General features: G+C 45.6%; 1 protein-coding gene across 1 annotated transcript in view; it reads left to right on the top strand.

Moving 5' to 3' along the window:
* Window positions 1-4,422: 4,422 nt before the first annotated feature.
* LOC118218235 (protein kinase C epsilon type) overlaps window positions 4,423-22,236 on the top strand; it is a 107,798-nt gene continuing 89,984 nt past the window's right edge. The window contains exon 1 of the mRNA XM_035400769.1: window positions 4,423-4,770. Within this exon, the coding sequence (XP_035256660.1) occupies window positions 4,423-4,770 (348 nt within the window). The remainder of the gene's footprint in view (window positions 4,771-22,236) is intronic.

The following is a 22,236-nucleotide window of genomic DNA, read 5'->3' as shown; positions in this document are numbered from 1 at the left end:
GTTCTTGAGCATGAACTGTTCATTTCAGGTCCTGCCTCAGCATCTCTATTGGGTTCAGGTCAGGACTTTGACTAGGCCACAGCAAAACTTTAAATGTGTTTCTTTTCAGCTATTCGTATGTGGACTTGCTTTTGTGTTTTAGATCTTCATCTTGCTGCATATTATGTTTCTGCTCCAGCTCACGGACAGATGACGGACATTCTCCTTAATGATTTTCTAGTACGGAGCAGAATTCATGGTTTCTTCAATGATGGCAAGTAGTCCAGGTCCCGAGGTAGCACAGCATCCCTACACCATCATACTATCACTGCCATGTTTGACTGTTGGTATGATGTTCCTATTGTGGAATGCTGTCTTTGCTTTGCATCAGACATAATGGGACCTATGTCGTCCAAATAGTTCCACTTTTGACTCATCTGTCCATAGAATATTATCCCAAAAGGAGTGGAGATCATCCAGGTGCTTTTTTGCAAATGTGAGATGAGCACTGACATTTCTCTTGGTTAGCAGAAGTTTCTGCCTTGGTACTCTCCCATGAATCCCCTTTTGCCCAGTGGCAAATACTTTTTCACAAAACCATATAAATAAAAATAAATAATGGTTGTCATTCTTTTATTTTATTTGGTGGTATTGGAGTTTCAGAATTATAGCATGCAAGCACAGCCATTATGAAATTATGTTTTGAAAAATATTGTTTGAAACAACAGTTGCAGGAAGGCAGGAGTTCTTGCAGGGACTAAATCTTGTGACATATCAGGAGAGCAAATCCAGCAAGATAATGAAAGACTCTCTCCCGAAGATAGAGAAACCTGCAGCTGGTGCAGAGACCATGTATAGTGATTTTTTCAGCTTTATTGGACAGGACAGTGTAGAGAGCTTTATTGGACAGGACAGTGTAGAGAGACAGGAAGAACGGGGAAGAGAGAGGGAGAGACGTGCGGCGAAGGTTGCGTGGTCTGATTCGAATTGCCGACGCTGCGGCTCATAATGATGATATGTACAGTGTTGCATATGGTGCGATGCCTCTGAAGTCTGCTGTGTGTGGATAGGATTTCTGGTCACTTCACCAGCGCACGTGGGGCTTATGTGTGCCTGATGGTGCAGTTCAGTGACTATCGTCTTATAAGCAGAATACATCTAGCTCTCCGGCAGTTTAACCCTCTCAGGCTGGGTTCTCAGCATTTCTTCTGAGTCTTCATAAACCACAGCAGAGTCATATGGGCCAGAGAAACAAATAAAACGGATTAAAAGAGGAGGCCAAAAGTGAACAGTAGATCTCTATGACACAACATTGTATCCCACATAAAAGCACCTAAACAATGGCTGGGTGTCATTTTCCTTTTCCTGGAGACCAGCCAAGTATGAATGCATGTCTGTAGACTGCTTAAATTATTATGACCCCGATAACCTAAATGTTTTTCCAGCATTCTGTTAAGCACTGTTTTCTGCTATTTATTTATTTGATGATGATGAGAGGTGGAAGGCATGTGTTGAGTGACGTTGTGACCCAGACACAAGCACATAAGATAAACATTTGGATGACAGTCTCTCCTTTATATATGCACTTACAATAAGGTGCTTAAACATTTTCAATAAAATTAACAATAACATGCCTGCCATACAAAAAGTGCAGTCTCAAAATTGTGTTACTAACACCTACCATAATATTTTTGTTTTGCTTTGAATATTGAAACAATCAGATGACAATGTGCGATGACTACCAACGACGGTTTATATTCTAAATTCTTGCAAAAATATCCCAACTCTTGGTTGGGTTGTGAAAGTACATACAAAACATTAATTCCCCCCACACGATGGCGCTCTGCTATGTAAAAAAACACATTCTTTCTTTTCACGTCAGAGGTGAAAGTGGTGCACCGTGCAAAGCAAACGAACAAGCGCGTGAAAATAGGGTATTTCCCATTTTAACCGCAGCGGTTGTACCCTGTTTTAACTGCTGAATAACTGCTTTGAGCGGATTCTGTGGGCTGTATCTCTTAGTCTGAAACAACTGCAGATTGTCTTTCACATTCCACTAAGTTTAGTTTTAAACACTTCGTTTCTGAAATAAAACTGTGGAAACACTCCGTAATAATAATACTGTTTTTTTTTTCGTTTTCGCACTTATTATAGCTTAGAAATCAATATTCGTCCATAATCACCTCTGTGGAGTATCCTATTAAAACATCCTTTGGTACATAGGCTGCTTAACCAGCCACTGGAATATTCAAGGCACCCACATAGGCTACTGTACAGCATTAACCGAAAACACTTAAAATTCGTGATTGCAGGTAAGGACGTTATGTCTGTGCTTATGCTTTTTAAAGTTTTGGGCCCGTCCATAGTGTATCTCATTCTCCTGTTGAGACAACTGATGTTGAGCCTATTTTTCATGATAAGACCAACTTGCTTTTTGACATTAAAGGACTAGCTTATATATTCCAAGAATACACATGTCTATAGCCTAAGTACAGTTTCATTTCAGGTGAGGTTTCCGATGTATAAAGATAATGTAGTGCTGTCAATAATTTTGGGCAATTGTGGCATGTAGGCCTAGGGTATTCTGCACGTCAAAATTACCATACCCGACTTTTGTGAACTAAACGCTATTCAGGCCGCTGTTCACAATTTATTACTGCCCATACTGTAGCTGTCATGAAAGGTGTGTACAAATTCTACTCAGTAGCTAAGTAAACAAAGCAATAGTTCACTTTCAGTTTAATTTGTCTGGGTAGCTTATTGCAGCTCGTTATTATGTAGGCTAGTGCTCTTCAACTGCTATTGTCGATTTCACAATTAAACATTAAAATCGCTTTGTCTGCAGCGTTGTATGCCTGTTTTACTTCCACGAGATATGACAGAGTAGCCTAGTTCTCCTGTCCCCGGTCATATTACTCAGAAACAGTTTTATTTCCACCAGTGCATTTTATTGGGCAGAGGAAACTGTCAGAAACATAGGCCTATTATTTTATCTGATATCCATTGTACACTACCAAGTCTTTGTTCTTGCCCACCTGTTTTGCTGATGACCAGGCATGGGTCTCGTGGAAAGAAAAAAAAACAAACAAACAAAAAAAAAAAACACACGATTGGGAACATAGGCTACAGATCCAATAGTCAATATGTTAGAAAATTAAGAGGCAACCCAAAGAAATGTGGGATCAGCAGCCGCAACAAGAGTAGCGTGTACATGTCTTCCGTCTACATTGCTATTGCATTTCTAGTTGGCTATTATCGGGTCGTGGAGTAGCTATAGCATATCTTAAAAACGTGGACGAATGCAGTCATTTTAATACCCCGCAAATTATTACGGGATGCACTGCAGACGCAGTGAAAGAAATGTGTTTCTTGCTTCGTGTCTTGCAAAGTAACCATACGACGAGACAGTGAGATACAACAGTATTTACCCTACTTTAAGCACCGCGCATAGCGAGCGTCACCACTCCCCCTGTCTGTGAGAGATGAAAGCGGATAACGTGTGTTCTTCGCCACACCACATCCCGGATCTATCACGAAGCCCTTGGGGATGCGCCTCTGTCCTCACCGCCCCACTCGCTAGCATTACTCTGCTCGCTTACACCGCGCTCCCCCATCTGGTACAGAAGAGACGCGGCGCGGCTCAGAGAAACTGACGTATTTTGCGCATTTCCTGCGCTAGCGTTACACGGAGAGGGAGAAAAAAGAGGTAGGCTGCAGGAAACCGAGGGGAGCAACAGCGAGAAAGCTGCTTGGGACCTGCGGGAGCGTACCGGGCGAGAAAACCACAACCACAGAGCAAAGAGTGGCTTTATTTTCAAGCGATTCTCAATCTGTGTTGAATAGGAGTGTCCCAAATGAACGACGGACAGGCTGGAAACGCTCCCTCTTCCCGCGACCCGAAGAAGAATAGTTTAGAAGCCGAGCGCTGTTGAGGAGTAACAGCCTGGTTTATTTTCCTTTAGCGGGCGGTGGACGAAAAGGCTGGGTGGTGTTTTTGCTGCATGGTAATATTTTCGGTTGCTTGTTTACCTTCCACACTCAAACAAATAATTCTTTTCAGGGGAAAGGAATTGTGAGATCAACAACCAAATGTGTGTTTTCCTCGCGAAACCAAGACGGACAGAAAACAAAAGCAAGACCATTTACGCTCCCAGGACCGTTTTGGAAAGACTGTTTTGCATCCGATTTGTGTGATAGAGTCAGACGGGACTGCTATTTTTCCGTTATATGCAAGGGAAAAATCATACATATTCACTGGGTGTCGCAAGAGCTAAGGGGAAAAAACCCCTGCATTCATTTTTGTTCTTACGTGGAGAATACTAAACACTAAAATATAAGAAATTATTTATTACTTGTGGAACTGGCTGAGACTGAGCATCATTGTGTTAACAACTGCAACAAAAATTAATTACAAAGAAATAGGCGGACGATTACATCACCATCATGGTGGTTTTCAATGGGTTATTGAAAATAAAGATTTGCGAAGCCCTGGACCTGAAGCCCACTGCCTGGTCTCTGAGGCACGCGGGTGGACCCAAGACCCAAACCTTCCTGCTGGATACCTACATCGCCCTGAACGTGGATGACTCCCGCGTGGGTCAAACCTCCACCAAGCAAAAAACCAACAGCCCTGCTTGGAACGACGAGTTTGTCACAGAGGTACACGACGGAAGGAAAATCGAACTGTCCGTTTTTCATGATGCCCCAATTGGATACGATGATTTCGTGGCCAACTGCATCATTCAGTTTGAAGATCTGTTACAGAATGGGAGCAGACACTTTGAAGACTGGGTATGTCCACACTACCGTTTTCTGAAAACACTTGTCATTGAAAAGTGCTGTAGCCTGTAAGTAGGCGTGTGGAATCCTAATGTGTCCCATGGTCTCACAAGTTCTCACTCTGGAGCCACAATAGCAGCATAATAATAATAATAATAGTAATAATAATAATAATTATAATAATAATAATACAATTTGTTAATACAATAGCCTCACCTTTCTTCATAAACATAAAGATTGGTATGGCAATGAGTGGTGATGATAATCCCTTCCCATCATTCTTGTGTCGGCTAACGGTTCTCTTTACGGTTTAGGCCACCTGTATCGTTATCGTGTGCAGAATGATACAGGTTGGTCGGCCACACGCTCAGAAAACATTACGGTTACATAGGAACTGGGGACCAAGCAGGTGATCATGCATGGCTTATCATAAATTATTATGACAAGTAGCCTAGTAGGCTGCCTTCTGTGGACGACGATTTAAAAAAAATTGTTTTTATCTAACAGCAATAGTGGATAGCATTCCGTTTCTAACAAAATGCGGTATTTTAACTAGGCCTAGTCGATGAATCGATTGTCAGCCTGTCAGACAGGCCAATGGTGATGTTGCCCTCATGCTGTCCTTGACTTGATTGGGCCGTTACCTTGATTCTATGCATGTGCCGTTATCACAGCCAGACAGTTCGAGACTACACACTGTTAGCCAGTGGACGGGCGGATGTGTGATGAGGTGCTCAATACCCTGTTTTTGTATGGACCTATTTGTTTCGTGCAAGTAATGACTCACTGCAAAGATTTCTGCATCTGCTCATACCTTTGGGTTGTAAATGGTAACAATTAGTTGTTTATGTTTTTGCAGGGATTTACAGTAACAGTAAGATTGTCTTCACATGTATTTCAATAACAAGCATGAGTAATAACCTAGTAATAGTCATTGCATATTTCTTGTCATGTGCTTTTCTCTAAGTACAGTGGACAGCAGCGTTTAGATCAAATGTGCTCAAATCCAGATACCAGTGGCAACAATCAAAACAGTAAATAAAAGGTGAATATTAGAATTATGTTTACCCTAGCCCTCATATGATCACCAGGAATTCACAAATAGACCTTTACTCAAATGCTAGCTACAAATACAAATGTCCATTTAATTAACAGTTTAGCTTTCACATTTCGATTTATTAATGTGTGTTTTGTAGTTTTTTATTTTTGTTTTTTTTATTTATTTTGGTTTTCTCTGCCTTTCCTTTACTTATCATATCTCATAAAAGATATTTACTCCACTTGTCAATGTGTTAGCAGAGAATAGATTCACATCCAGTTACTGTGTATTATGCAAATTACCATAACTCTAGATTGATATTAGCAATTAACACAGGAAATGTGAAGGCAAATGCAAACAGATTTTCAAATTGCAGAACCTTGCATGTTGTGTGGGAATTTTGTTCCTGGGCCCGTTTAATGCAGACAGACAGACAAAATAGACTGAGGAAGATCCAGTATCCCAGGGGTGAGGGTAAATGGAAATGTACAAACAACAAGAGCTTTAAATCCTTGCTTGTAGATAGTCTCCTACACAAATGTGTTAAGATTATGGCCCAAATTTGATTTTATTTGGAAAGACGTAGACACTTGTTGGTTGTTGGAAGAGTTATGGAGTTTCATGCTAAGCAGCTGAGGTCATGGAATCTTTGGTTCAATAGTGGCAGGGACACATTTTTCAATTCAAGTAACATATATCCTGTTATATATAATCTTAAAATGTCACCAATTCTGGTAAATAATGGAACTTCGTTGTGTATTTAGCTACCTTTGTAGTGAGAAAAACAGCCTCTTTAAGCCAATGTGCTACTTGAGAAAGGACTCAGAAATGGGTGAGAAGAACCTGTAGGCCCTTCTGTATGTGCGAATTTGAGTAGGTATCCTGTTTTAAGCTTAACTGCAGAATTTTTTATCTCATTTTAGTTTTTCCAAACTCCAGAATGCTTTTCTTATTCTTGAAATCAAAGGATAATATTACTTGTGAGGAATCCAGGTCAGTCTCTAATTCTGGCCGCAGTTTTAGCCAATTCAGTGATGTGTTTCCTTCCGAGGTGGCCTGTGATCCATGTCTTAACACAGTGAAAACTCTACAGTAATATGTTAAATAAATTATACAACAACAAAAAAGACAGATTATGAATGTTTGAAAAATGCACAGCATTACTAGATGTTTAGACTTTTTGTGTAGACCTTTTGTGGCGTGTAGTTAACAGAAGACGGTTTAAGCTAAAGCAAACTTCGGTCAACACTAAGGTAAAAATAACTGATCAGTGTGATGCAGTGATTAATTAAAGCGGTTATTCACCAAACAAGAATAGCTGGTGGCCTGTACCTTAAAGGAACAGTAACTAGCCTGCGTGGAGCATCCTGTCATCAATTGTAGTAGCGAAGGGAACTACCTTTTAACGCAGAAAGAATAGAAAGAGGACACAAAAATGCAATGTCAAATCAACCATTGAAAATTTAAGGGAAGATTAAGGCTTTTCATCAAATATACATTTATTTGTCAGTGAAAACCTATACAGGACAAATTATGATACCTTGGTCATTTAAATACAGAAATCTCAGAGGAGTGGTTCCAAAAGTAAAGCCAAGATTTTTAACCGTAATTGAGCACATTGCAGGTGAATCTGTTTTTAAGTTGTTGGACAGTCCAGTGCTTTGAATAAATGCTACTCGGCATATGCTAAAAGCCTGAGGGGTGGAAATGTATACTGTCTAGACTGGTTATGGGCCTGGCAGATGTAGGTTTTTCCATTCTCTGGGGGGAAGAGTTTCAGCGTAGCACCATTGCGAGTCGGAAAGCATGTTATGCAGAACTCCATCATGGCACTGTGGGCTTTGTTTACACAAGTCATGAGCTGTGTCATGACAGCACGCCTCTCTCTTTCGAAATACACATGCGGCCACGGCATTGGAGGTGCGAGATGGATCCGCAAGGAATCAGGTGTGAAAGGTCACGATGCAATCCGGTTTCACAGAGGACATGTCAATACATTTCCACGGAGGGATATTGACAGCTAGCTTCGTAAATGTGTCAGACAGGAAAGGAGGTTAAAGTCAGTCTTGGTTCCCTGCATCCATCCGTCAATCAAACAGGCCCATCTCCAGAATGAAGGATGATTGGTGGCCATTTCGTGGCTGAAATTTTCTTTGCTTTCCGTACATTTTTTTAACAAATATTGTGCCATACGCCTAAGCCAGCGATACTCAAATCAGGCCCTTGAGGTCAGCTGGCTTTCAGTCCGGGCCTGATCTGGACCTGGGACACCAGGTGACTGGGTTCTTTGGTCAGTTAGTGGCATTAATCGGTTTACTATGAGATAGAAAAGGAAACCAGCAGTTCTACTGGCTTCAAAGGCCAGACATAAGGATTGAGGCCCTGAACTTTAGAATTGTTTGGAATGCTCAAATCAATATATAATCATATTTTGTCCTTTTTTGATGATTGTGTAATACTTAGGATGTCTTGAGGTGACAAGGAAACCAAGAGCAATGATGTCTGTCTGTGTGTGAGTGTGTGTGCACTGTGCATGCCTCAAACATGGTGGTAGTGTTAGATTGTGGAGCTTAGTAATGCGAGGGACTGTTTGCTTCGTCATGCCAGAGTTCTTGGGCTTGTCCGTGTTAAACTTTTTGGCCACATTTTACTCGTTGAGTGTGCCATTAGCCCCATGACTCCCCAAGCATAAAAAATCCCAAACCTCCCTTCCACTCCAAACTATGCCCCCAAGTGACAGCCCAAAATGAAGTCATGCATTAATGATGGAAGTCTAATTTAACGAATGCATAATGTGCAGTAAATAATTAAATCACGGTACTGCTGTGACAGCTGCCTGTACCTCTACCAGACTCTTCTGGATCAAAGTACTGATAATTGGTATTATCTTTGGTGAACCCGGGAAAAGAGTTTATTTGGACCGGTGCACTAATGTGCTCTCTCCCACCCACCTGGCCTTCAGCAGGGTGATGGAAAAACACTTTCCCTGAGTTGAGTGTCTCCAGAGAAACGCGCCCGCGGTGTTGTTGCGATGCCGCCCTCGCGCCAGAGCAGAAAAGGTGAGAACGAACGCGATCTTGGCTGAAGGTCCCTTGACCCCGGGGGCTATCAGACGTCCCCCAGATGGGCAGGCTCGCGGCGGCCGCTCTCTATCTTTGTTGTCTGGAGCAGAAGGGGTTGAATAATTGATGCGTGCCCGTCAGGTGCGGTGTGGAGCGCGCGGACGCCGTGTGCAGTCAGCGAGAACGGCATCGGCTCTCGCCCATGGGCTCTCATTACCATCCGAAAGTTGTTTGAAGGCCGAGCGCCATTAGCATTTGAAAGGGGGGCGGGGGGGGCGCGTGGGACGGGCCCTTGTCCACGCGTGGGCCTCTCGCCCAATTAGCGAGCCCGCCGCGAGGAGCGGAGGGGCGCTGCCGTGGGCGTGGCCGTACCTGGCCCGGCCGTTCCGCGCACATGGCTCCCCCCCGTGTTCTCTTTCTTTTCTTTCTCTCTCTCTCCCTCTCCCTCTCCCCTCTTTGTCAGGCTTCTGTTCCTTCCTGACCTCTGCTCCTTGTTTTCCTTTCATCTCTGCATATTTCTTTCTGGTTCTCTTGTCCACTGTGTTCACTTCTCCAAAACAGTCTTTGTATCTGGAAAGTGTCCTCTCCCTCGCTCACAAAGAACATGAATTTGTGCATTTGGCTGGTGACTCTGGTAGGCTCAGGATTTTGCCAGCCTATAATGGGGTTTTTTTTTTCATGTTCACATTCTGGAGCCATTTTTTTTCTTCAGTTTGGCAGAAGTTATTAGATTGAGGGCTCAGATTGAGGGCGGTGCCCGGTTATTGCCACTTTTAGCCTGGTGTTTTGAGAAACACATCTTTATGAATGAATGAACATTTAAAACAAATCCAATTTATGTAATTTACAAAACCAATTCCAGAAAGGGGTGGTCTCAGTTCATGTAGGTCAGGACAAATCTCAAGCGCAGTGTGTCAAACCCTCCCTCTCCTTCTCCAGGCAGTGCCCCAGGGTACCCTCTCTCTCCAAACCAGTCGTTCTGTCTCTCTCTCAAAACACAAAGTACACAAAACTCAAATTAAATCTGTACTTCCTTGATGTACTAATGCTGTTATTTCAGTATTTTAATGAGTCACAGAGATGTACAACAAGCGGAGCACCAAATTGCCAACGAGACAAAATACAGAAGAATCCTGAGTTTGGTACAATTTACTTTAGAGAGCTTTACAGAGGGTTCTTTCTACAGGCTGTGCACTGAATGCGCTACAGTGTTAGGCAGCCCTGGTTAAGAGAACTTGGCTGAGCACCTACGAGCACAAGACTGCGTAATGACATTCAGCTTCTGTGTTTCAGCTCCTCTATACTCACCATTTATAAACAACCGGGTATCTAGCACTGCATCAAGACTGGACCTGAATACCCTTAGGGTCTCTACCTGCACTATGTGACCTGGCAAGCTTTTCCTGATGTTTATGCACAATCTACCCGTTGCCAATTTCCACATGTGCTGCCCTTGTTCTACTGACAGAACTCAACCCGAAAAACCTTTTTTTAGTTCGCGTTGTTGATCTCTTCTATACATTGAAAAACCTCAATCAAATCCTTCCCTTAGTCTCCTTTTGCAAAGCCGGAAGAGATTAAATATCTTTTTCTTTGTAACAGTTTTACATTTTATACCAGGAACTAATTTAGTTTCCCTTCTTTGTATTTTTACCAGCGAAATGTCTTCACTGCGAAAAACAAAAAAATAAGTCAATCACAGCAAGTATTGTAGTCTTGTATTTGGACTTAAAATCTTATTTCTATTACTTTTTTATTGAATTAGACAAAAAGATTGCCAATGAGGTGACTCACTTCAAGATTTGCCAGTGGTGTAAGACAGCTTCACGTATCAAATAAAAAGTAACTGTAATCAAAGTATTATGTTCTACTTGAGAGAAGAAAAACATCTCATTACAAGCCTAAAATATTAGCTTTTTTTTAGTGTGGTGCCCACGACAAAACTGCACATGAACAACATATGGATTACAATTGTAGGCGGCACTGTACAGTCGTGGCTTTCAGTAAGCTGTTGCATTTTAAAAAGCACCTACGTTTGGCTGGTTTTGTAGGAAAACAGTGTAGTAAAACAATGTTTTGTGAGAGGGCTGTAGACTTTATCATTGCTTTTGTTATGCACTTCCAATTGAATGCTCCTCTGGGATTTTTTTTGTATTCATAAGTTATTTTTTTCAGAGAAGTTATGTAAATTGTGTATCTGTTTTTAATGACTATTTTATTTTCATTTTGTATCGTTATTGCCTTGTAGAACAGCCCCAGGTGTTTTTTTACGTGGGTGCGGTTTGTGAAGAGAAGACTGGAAATGATTTTGGACTGGTCCCAGTAATCGTGGTGGCTTGAAAATGGGCGCTGCAGTTTCAGGTCACATTGGATCACTGACGGTGTCGAGCGCACCGCGCTCACACGACCTGTGAAACTGGAACCGTGACGGTGGGGCGTGAGCCGCGTGACTCCAGCGGGGTTTGTCTGGACTTGTGAGATCAGGAGTGACACTCCTGGGAAGCAGGCTATGTGTGTATGCATGCACAAGTCGCAAACACACAAACACACACACACACACGTGTGCATACGCTCACTCGCATACACACGCACACACACATGCACACACACTCACACACATACACACGCACACAAGGACACACACACACACACACATGCACACACACACACACACGTGCACACACACTCACACACATACACATGCTCACACGGAGACACACACACACACACAGACTCGCACGCGCACACGCACGCGCACACCCACACACACACACACACCCACACACGCACACTCACACACATGTTCCCAGGCTTGCTGCTGTACCTACAGTTGGACGGCTCTGTAGGAAAAGCTGCTTGATCCCACACTCCCTCCCTCCCTCCCTCCTGCTTTCTGTGAGGAATCCTTTCAGGAATGCTTCGTAGTGACACATCCCTCTGACACGCCCCCTCCAGCGTGCTCACCACATTCTTTCCATGGGGAGGCTTTCCCTGCTTCCTTTCCCGGGAATTACTCTCAGCCGTTTGGATACGGGCAGATTGGACTGTGAGATTACACTCCCTGTGAGAGGGAGCTAATCCAGAACACATACAGATAGTATACATGCTGTATTCTTACCCGGGACCAGGTCCATGTGATGTTAGGTGTGCTTGTGTGTGTTTGTATGTGTGTGCATGCGTAAGCATGCATGTGTGGGCTGGCTCGTGTATGTGTTGTTAGTATGTGCGCATGAGGGCGTGGTGTGCTTTGCCAATTTTGCATTCCTGCCCAAACCCACACTGTCTGACTGCTGTTCATCATCATGACACTAGTCAACAGATTTGGGATTGGGGGGGTGAGGGGTGAGGGGGCGGAAGAACAGAATTGTAAGGAGAGTGCAATCTGCATCAATATTATAACCTCCCCTTAAAAGCTCATAGTTCAAGGAAATGCATTTTGTGCATAAGTGATCTTACTGTTAGACAATACACAGTCCTCTATGTACATGTGCATTTGCTTTCAATTAAAAACAACAGTGACTGTAGGAAACTGAGAGCGTGAGATCGGCCGGCTGTGTAAACTTTGGGGGGGACCGCAGGCGGGGGGGGTGGGGGGGTGTAAGGGGCGGGCGGGCTAGGAAAGTGCTGAGTGGAGAGGGTGGGTCTGGTAGGCCTCCCGCCAGGCTGTGCTTGTTGAAGCCTTGCAGCAGCTACTCATGTCTCCACTCCTGACTACTCTACCCCCAGGCTTTATGGCCTGTTAGGCCCCAGTCTGTCTGAAGCCAGCACACCAAAGCTCCACAGACACTGTGGCTGTCAGTCGTTTGGGGGGAATTTAGCAGAGAAAGGAGGATGCCTTGAATGATCCTGTGAAGAGGGAAAAACTGTCCGTAGTTGTCAAGCAGTCAGTATTTCTGCACCACACCTTTACCTAATTAAGAAAGTGTTTTTCCCCCCTCTCTCTTTCTGTCACTCTCTGCCTCTTTCTCTCTCTCACTCTTTCTCATTTTGAGGCTGTGCATTACTGGTCACCTGACCTCAGCAAAAATACCTCATAGCTGAGGGCTGCCACGGACCATCCAAGCTTTGGACTGCCTCTTAGTGACAGCCGAGGGCCGTGCTTTCCCCCCCCCCCCTCCCCCCCTCCCACCCTCCCAGCCCCCCAGTGGCACAAAGGGCACTGCCACAGTAGCTGCTCCCTAGATGCCACCACGCCCACCACCATCCCCCCAGTCGACGATTTCTCTTAGTTTTTTTTTTTTTTTTACGCCGTGTCAGATGATAGATGGCACGCGAGACGCGCTTGTCGTAGCAGAGCGTCGCTTCCCGCGTCTTTTGGTCGGCTTCCAGAAACGGAGCGGGAAACATGGCGTCTGGATCGGTCCGAAGAACAAGAGCGTCATTGTGAGAGGGCGGCCCCCGATTTCTATCTCCTCTGTGTGTCAGCGCTGGCCACATTCAGGCCATTTCAGAGCCCTGTGTCCTGAACAGGTCATGTGGGGTTTACCGTGACCTCAGACGCTGTTTTAGAACTAGAGCTGAAAGGCACACTTATTTTGTGGTTAACAATATAATTGGCGAACTATGCTTTTCTGTACATGTATGTGTATTTGTGTGTGTGTGTGTGTGGGAGTGAGTGTGTATACGTGTTTTTTTTTTTTTTTTTGGGTGTTTAAATGTCTGTGTGTGGGTGGGCATGTCTTTGTAAGTGTGTATATTTTTTCGCATATCACTTTGTGTGTGTGTGTTTGCTTGTGTTTGTGTGTGCATACAGTGCTATGTTTGAGCACTGCTCCCCTTCCAGTATGTCCTCCCCCCTCCCCTCTGTAGTAGCGCTGTGGTAAATGTGGGTGTGAGTCTGAGACCATGTCCCAACACCAGATTGCTTGCAGAGGGCTAGAGCAGGCCGAAGCCTTCACCGCAGGCCCACTGATGGTGTCAGCATCACTGCAGCGCTCTGACTGGCTGCTGCTCCTGCTAACGCCCCTGTACTTTTCCCTGTAATCGCTCCTGTACTTTTCCCTGCAAGCGCTCCTGTTCTTTTCCCTGCAAGAGCTCCTGTTCCCCTCTGGAGACATTGCGCTGAAGCAGCGCCCAAGCCTGACGAACGTAACAAAAGTTTTTTTTCTTGCCGAACTTGATTTCCTGGTCACAGCTCCCCTCGGTCCTGCCATGCGAAGGCAGTGCAGGTCTGCTGGCGCTTGGGAATGAAACACGAGACGATCGCGCGGGACGTGTGTTCAGGAGCTTCGGTGCCCAGATCAGTTGGGGTTCCGAAAACTTTGCAGGTTGTGTAAGAATGATATTCGAATGTCCCGAGCGTTTAAATAGCTTCCTTGACAGTTGGCGATACTGTGGCCTTTGTACCCCACAGAATTCGAGTTCTAAATTTGGAAGACATTGTCATTTGAGTCCATGAAATTCCATGCAGGTCATCAGGTGGTTAGGTAGGGTTTACTGTATAGGGGATATGAAAGTCATGCTATGCCAATTCCGCCTTCTCAGATTCAGCAAGAAGAATTCACCTGGAGTGATTTCAGACAAGATAAAAGAAGTATTCGTGCTTAAAACAGTATTTACACTTTTCACCTCCGACCTGGAATAAGTAAACTTGTTTGAAGGGCAATTAAAGGATGTTGACTGGAACAATTATCCTGGACTCTGAGTGAGATTATCTGCATGGGTCTAACATGCTGGAGATATGTTATATACGTTAGGAGATAGGGTTTCGGAGGTGACAGTTTGAAGTGTGATGTTATTTTAGTCAGAGTGACGGTACTGCCAGACACTACTGGAAGGGAGGGAAACAAGAAGGCTGCCCGTCCTGGAGCTGTAACAGCAAATAGTTTTCAGAAAGAGAACAGAAATGTAAAGCAGGTACAGACTTGCCATCACGGTATCAACGCTAATGTGATGACTTCCATTATTGTGCTCTTGTTCCAGTATGTGTGTTTGCGCGTTGAACAGATGTGTGTGTGTGCCAAATCAGATGGCATAGCCGGTTTGAATGCATTATACCGGTAAGGCGCCAGTTCTTGGGGACATTCAGATAAATGAGAAAATAGGGAGAGGGCAGGGAAATCGGGGGAGGGCCCTCGGGGTGCAGTTTGACGGTGGAGTGAGAGAGACCATAGAGAGCCATAGTGGAGGCTATGCGAAAAATATAGAATGGACGCTGGAGGCTTTGCCAAGTTAGGTGGAGGAACAAATTCATGCTTAGGACAGGTGCGGTGTCCGCACCCAAACAGAGGAACCTTGGGCCTGCTCTCATGGATAGAGCCTTCGTGTTGTCCACAAGTACTGTTCAGTTTATCCGCAGTAGGAGTACAAGCACCGTGGTGTTCAGGGAAGGACACTACACCTGTACTGTGTTGTACAGGGAAGACTGTGCAGTTTTTCACTGGGTTAGGGACCCATCTGTGTTCATGTGGCATGTTTAGAGGACAGGCTTTTGTCTTAGTAGTCAAGCACAGTGGATTCTTTATTCATGGGATACTGTTTCCCCTCCTGTACAGTGAAATACTCGGCCTGGTAGGTCCGTGCAGTCTCGAGTGCCGGTTAAAATGAGGATCTCTAATTGTTTCTGATTTGGGCTGTCTGCAGTCCCTGCTGTGTGTGTAGTTTTAAGACACAGTGTTGACACTAAAACTCTGGTTGTTTTGATCTGAATTAAGCCCTGATATATGTCAGAGCTCAGCTCTACTCTGAGCTGTGTGTGTAGTGTAGTGGGGAAGGTTTGGACATGCACATAGAAGGGCAGTGTGCAGTGAAGCGGGACGATTTAGACGTGCAAAGAGGAGTTGCTAGGAGGGTAATGGGGAAGATTTAGACATGCACACAGTTAGGAGGGTAATGGGGAAAGTTTAGACATGCGCACAGTTAGGAGGGTAATGGGGAAAGTTTAGACATGCGCACAGATGGGCTGTAAGCAGGATAATGGGGAAGGTTAGACATGCGCAAAGAGGAAATGTTAGGAAGGTAATTTGGAAGATTTAGTCATGCGCACAGAGGGACTACGAGGACGACAGTGGGGAAGGTTTAGACATGCGCACAGAGGGACTACGAGGAGGGCAGTGGGGAAGGTTTAGACATGCGCACAGAGGGACTACGAGGAGGGAAGTGGGGAAAGTTTAGACATGTGCACAGAGGGGCTACAAGGAGGGCAGTGGGGAAGGTTTAGACATGCGCACGGGGGGGCTACTGTATGAGGAGGGCAGTGGGGAAGGTTTAGACATGCGCACGGAGGGGCTTCTGTATGAGGAGGGCAGTGGGGAAGGTTTAGACATGCGCGCGGAGGGGCTGTGCTGTGTAGCGTAGTGGGGAAGGTTGAAGCTGTTAACGATTCACAGCACTTTGTCCTGGTAAACTGTTACTCTTAAAAATCACCAGACACAGATATACGGTGTTAAACATTGAGTCCATTACAAGTGTGTGATTTGTAATAAGAGCAATGCTCAGAACAAAGTTCACTTGCATCGTTGGGAACAGCTCGGCATGCGGATTATGGATTTTGATAAAAAAATTTAAAATTCCCACTAAGATTTTAAAATAATTGCTTTGTGCTCTTTATTCTGTCTGGTCTCTCTAAGTGCATGAAAACTACCCGCACTGTTATATTCAATCAGATTTTGAATCTGTGCGTTAAGTTGGCAAAACAGCAGTTGGGTATCCATTCTCAGACACATAAAATGCCAGAACACCATACTGGGTTCAGTTCTCAGAGCCCAAAGTTAATGTGGGGTTTCAGTTATGAACGCCCTACGTTTATATGGGATACAGTTCACAGTGCCCCAGGCTAATGCACCAAGCAGCTGTAATGCAAAAAGCACATTGTTGAATTCGGCTAGTTTATGAGCATCAGTGAAACGTGTCTAAGTCATGCCCCGTTTCTGTGTATAGGAGCGAGAGTGATAGCATACAGATTTTGAGGTCTCTTGCTGATGGGGTCAGAGACGAATGTGCTTATGAATCGTGGTGCGGCAGCTGGTGTGGGATCTGGGTGTATGCATGGTGTGAAGGGGGCCTCTGCGGGCCGAGTGTTTGGGGCCTCTGACTCTGCTCTGACAGGCCTGTCTATACAAGCAGCGCTGGAAGCATCGCCCCCCCGTCCTGCCACAGTGTTCTCACCAGCGGGGGCTGCGGACCCCCCAGCCGGGTCGCCCCGCCCACCCCGCCCTGCCCACACTTTCCACTCTCCCAATCTCCTAATCTCCCCTAATCTCTCCCTGTCACCCTCTCTATCCCTCCTTTCACCATTACACTTTCGTTTTTTCTCCCTCGCCCTGCCCCTCCTCCCATAGTCTGCTCTCTCCTTCATCCTCCTTCACTCTCTATCTCTCTCTTTCCCGCTCATCTCCTCTCGTTTCTGATCGCCCCTTCTCTGGCTCTCATCTCATGTCCGGCAGGTGTAGGTGAGGTGATTCAGGTGTAGGTGAGGTGAGGTGATTCAGGTATAGGTGAGGTGATTCAGGTGTAGGCCGGCAGCAGATTGTATTAAATTACACAATATCAGCTCTGTGGGAACTGGCCAATCAGAACACCCAGGTGGGCGCAATCTCTTTTGTTTGGGCCCGTGTGTCTCACCATGTTGTCCAGACTTAGTTGTCTTATCTGTACCAGCTACCCATGCAGATCTGCCCCAGTCTCTCTCTCTCTCTCTCTCTCTCTCTCACATGCACACATACACACACACACACACACACACACTCCGGGTGTTCTCCAGATTTTCTAGTAGCCAGTTGTTGAATCTGAAACTGCAATTTTTAAAAACTTTTGGTCCGCTGAAATTGATTCATGCTTGCCTTAATTTATTCACGTGGTTTAAAAGTAATGGACTAATTATGATGTCAATTGCCCTAATAGTTCTATAACATTGTGTGTCTTTAACGTTAAAATATTACAGAGTAATTGCAGTCTGGTGCTATAGTTGTAGATAAAGCCTCTCCAGATATCTACTTCAGTTTAAAAAGTTCAACAGAATGACACTCATAAAGGTCATTTTAATTTTTATTGAACATACCCATCAAATTTCACAATAGATTTCTTGTGTAATTATTCAGAATCTGCTTAATTCTATAAATTCTGTCCAGCACTCTATTCTCTTCTCTTCTATGGTATTCTGCTTATGTGAAGACTACAGTCAGGTCAGAGTAAAAGTTTTTGTTTGTAACAAATGTAAGCTACGCGTTGGCTATAGATAGTAAATTTAATTATTTGAATTAAATGAATCAAAAAAGATATGAAGAACAGATGTTTTCTGAGAACAGAAACTTGGCAAAGAACCTTGAATTAATATAAACTTGACAGCAAGCTGTCTGTATTTGGTTGCACAATCACAACTGTATCAATCTTACTACTCACAATACAACAGTAATTAACAAATAATGTTGACTATGTAATCAAATACTGAAAATTTACTGTCTATTTTCTGTTGTCCACTTCTGCTTTCACTCACATGTGCTAACATACACACACACACACACACACACACACACACATTTGTGTTCAGTCACATATGGTGACACGCACATTCAGACATGGAGGCAGACATGTGTCCAGTAATCAGAAGTAAAGTACTGAAAGCACTGGCACACAGGTACAAAACATGTACCCATCAGTACCGATGATGTACTCTTGCTCAGTCTTGATTCAGTGAATTCTGGTCAGTGTTCTGATGTCTGAGTGTTTGAATAAAGTCTGTATTCTTTATTTCATCCTGTAGAGCTAAGCATTCTGTATAATCTAAGCTGCCTGTCATGTGAATGTCTTTTGTGCTTTGTGAAAGGTTTTTTTCAGACTTGTTTATCCACCAGCCTGTGTGTGTGTGTGTGTATGTGTGTTTACTTTCAGGCCTGCCAGTGTACATGTGTATGAAAGTGTTTTGTTTTTGGGCCTGTTCCTGTGTCAGCCTGTGTGCGGGTGTGAATGAGTGTGGGTGTGTGCGGGTGTGTGTGAGTGTGTGTAGATCAGGCTGTGTGAGAGTGTGTGTGAGTGTGTGTAGATCAGGCTGTGTGCGGGTGTGTGTGAGTGTGTGTAGATCAGGCTGTGTGTGAGTGTGTGTGCGGGTGTATGTAGATCAGGCTGTGTGCGGGTGTGTGTAGATCAGGCTGCGTCTCTCTGATCCAGGTCAGGCACTTTAATCTGCGGTTGAAACGCGCGGCGCGGAGCTTCGTTGTGGCTGGCGCTCCCAGCGCTCGGGGGCGGGGCTGGCCCTGTCGCTTTCTGCTGCGGCGTATCAAACGCCTCACCTGGAGGCTCTGACGCATGTTCTCACCGAACGCGAACAATGAGGCCGACGTCCGAGAGCTCGTTTTTTTCTTTTCCTCAAAGCCTTCCCACTATGTGATGAGAGAGGGAGGGAGGGAGGGAGAGGAGGGATGTGGAAAGGGGAAAGGAGATGAAGGGAGGGAGAGATAAGGGGTGAGAAAGGTAGACAGATGGGTGGGGGGGAGATGCCTGAGAAAGAGAGAATAAGAGGGAGGGAATGACAGGAAGGGTTCGGGAGCGGAAGAGGCAGCTGTGTACCTTCTAATGTTGACCCACTTTGAGGAATTCGTTGGCCTGCTGCAGAGGTGGGTGAGGGTCATTAAATAGAGCCCGGCTCTCTCTTCCCCACTGTGGGTCCCTTTGACCGTCTGGGAAAACAATGCAGCCTGCATTGAACCTCTTATCTTCTCGGCCTCAGACACCAGAAGCCCAGTGCACCATGGTGAGCAGATGCAGGCCCCATGTTTGTTTCCCTGGGAAGCGTTAGCGGCTCGTGTCAACCGGACCCATTCAGCCGCCAGCGGCCCTCAGTAAATATTCCCCCCGCCGTCGTAAAGGACGTGGATTCCCACGACACTCTGCTGTGCCTGGAAGAGCAGCGGACTCCGGCCCGGCGCGGGGTGGGCCGGTGCCGCGGAGGAATCCGGCGGCCGGGGCGTGCCGACGGGGTGGAACCCTTTTCTCGGCCCGTCCTGGTTCCCCGGTGGGGCGCTGGAAACGGGCGGACCGGGGTCGTCCTCGGGAGGAAGCTGCGCCGCGAGCCGTCTAAAAATACCAGCGGTGTGCTTGAGTGAAAAGGGGCAGTCACACGGTGGGCTCCGCTTCCTGTTTTCACTGGCCGAGCTTGTTTCCCAGGGAGGGAGAGAGAGGGGGAGAGAGTGAGAGAGAGAGAGAAAGAACCCCCGCACGACTGCCCCACCGCCATTATCCTTTAACCTCCTCTTGCCCTCCCTCATTTATCACCTCCCAGCTGTTTCTACAGTGCACCTCACGTGCTGCAGAGCTTGGATCAGAGCTAGCACGAGCTGTTAGCCAGCTAACACTATGCAGAATGGTAGGGAAATTGGGCCCTCAAGGCAACTAGCGCCACTGGTTTCTTTTTTTAACTGATAGTTATTTGAATGATGAACCAGATTCCACTCACCTATATCAGATTCTATTCCTATATCAGTCCTTACTTATAGGGGAAGAATGAAAGCCAGCAGTGCTACTGGTTCCATTGAATTGCTTTTAACCAGAGCTGTAACTGATGAGGGATCTGTAACTGATTAAGTCTTACCGTAAGGTCTGAGCTGGACGGTTTGGCCTTGCCTTCAGTCGAAGACGGGGGGGGGGGGGGGGGGGGTGCCCGACTGTCACCAGTGAGAGATTGACCTCCGCTGATTGGCCGTAGTCAGTATGTGTCATTGTGCTTCGCGCACGGGTGCACAGTGCTGATTCGGCAGCCGCGGCTGGTGATTCCACATTTAGGAGGAGCTTCTTAAAAAAGGCAGATTTTTTTTTTCCTCCATAGAAAGACTCCATGTTACCTCTGTCTACCTCCAGATAATGGCGGATGGCAGTTATCAGCAAAAGCGGTGTGCTCCTGTCTCCCTCCCGCATTAATCCCTGCAGTTTTAATACCCGTACTGGAAGCGAACGTAGGGACACGGCCTGTCAGCCCCACTCAGAGCTCACCGTTAAGTAGGCCAGCACCAGGACCATCGGCAGTCATTCCTGAACAGACACAGGTCGGCACAACAAAGTAAAAGCAACCCAGATCCAGGACTGAGTGAGCCAGTCTGGTCGTGGGTCAGAGAGAGCCCTAAGGGGTTGGTCTGACCTCACTTGTGAATGCCAGGGGGAGGTAGGCACGGATGGGGGGGGGGGGGGGGGGGGGTGCAAGAATCTGATCTCAATCTAGTGAGGCCTGACTCTGACAATCACATCAGAAAGCTAGTAGACTTCAGCCCAGGCTATGCGTTATGGGCCTTCAGTCCAGATTATGACCCTTCCATAAATAACCATGCTTCATTCCTGTCCCCTCTAGTGTTCAACTGGTTATTTAGCTTGGCCAATGCTGAATTAATTACAATGAATTAAAATTCTTGCCAGTTTGACATTTTTTGGGACCCTGCATTTGTTACACTCACAGATGGGGTGTATGGCTTTATCCTGTTTGGGTTGGACTTTGGCTAAGAAGAATGGATCAGGCTGAGCAGAACTGTTCAAGCTGAACAGAGTTATGTGCTGCTTAGAACGTTTGGAACAGAGATCCATGTGTTAATTGCGTTATGACATCATGCATGACCGTAGATTCCTAAGAGGGTAGTGTTGAATATGCTGACAATGGTTACAGTAGTGGTCGTAGCTGTCTGTTGTAAGTGGGCTGTTTTCTTTTCCCTTGTTGCAACATTTATCCATTTGCACAGTCCGGCCGACATGAACCAAAGGCTTGAAGCGAGTTTGTGCCCAAAGCCTCATGCCACAGACTCCAACTGCTGGCAGCTTTGGTTGTCCACTATCAGGCTTTGAAATGCCAACGTCACTCTAAATTGCTCCCATGAAGTGCTCTTAACATCATACTCTCATTGGAAGACCATTAATGTCCATATCCATGACTAGCTACCTATGAAAACCCCGCCCTAGACCCCGCCTGTTTACCCCAACTGGCTCGAGGCACTAAGAAGTCTGAAACACTACTGAAGCCCACGAGAGGCTGCAATAAAAATGGTAATAATGATAATGGCCTGCATTTATATGGCACTCTTCTCAAACTCAGTGCTTTACTATGCTGAGGGGTAGCTCTCCTTAGCCACCGCCATCTGGGTGATGCAGGGCAGCTGTTTTGCACCAGCACGCTCATCACACATCAGCCGAGGTAGGGAGGGGGAGCAATTTTTAGCCAGTTAAACTGGGGGATGATTAGGTGGCAGGTTGAGAGAGTACAACTGGGAATTTAGCCAGGACACCCGGGAACCCCTAACTCTTTGCCCCAAGTGTTGTGGGATGTGAAAGACTGCATCTTCTGCAACGAGGGCAGGCAATTCTGGTCCTGGAGGGCTGATGTATATGCAAACCTTTGTTTCCACCAGTTACCCTGGCTAAATGTGCTAACTGGCTATACACAAAGACACTGGTTCACTCATACAT

Source organism: Anguilla anguilla, chromosome 18 (genome assembly GCF_013347855.1).
Source record: "Anguilla anguilla isolate fAngAng1 chromosome 18, fAngAng1.pri, whole genome shotgun sequence".
NCBI lineage: Eukaryota > Metazoa > Chordata > Actinopteri > Anguilliformes > Anguillidae > Anguilla > Anguilla anguilla.
This window is presented reverse-complemented; position numbering and strand designations above follow the sequence as displayed.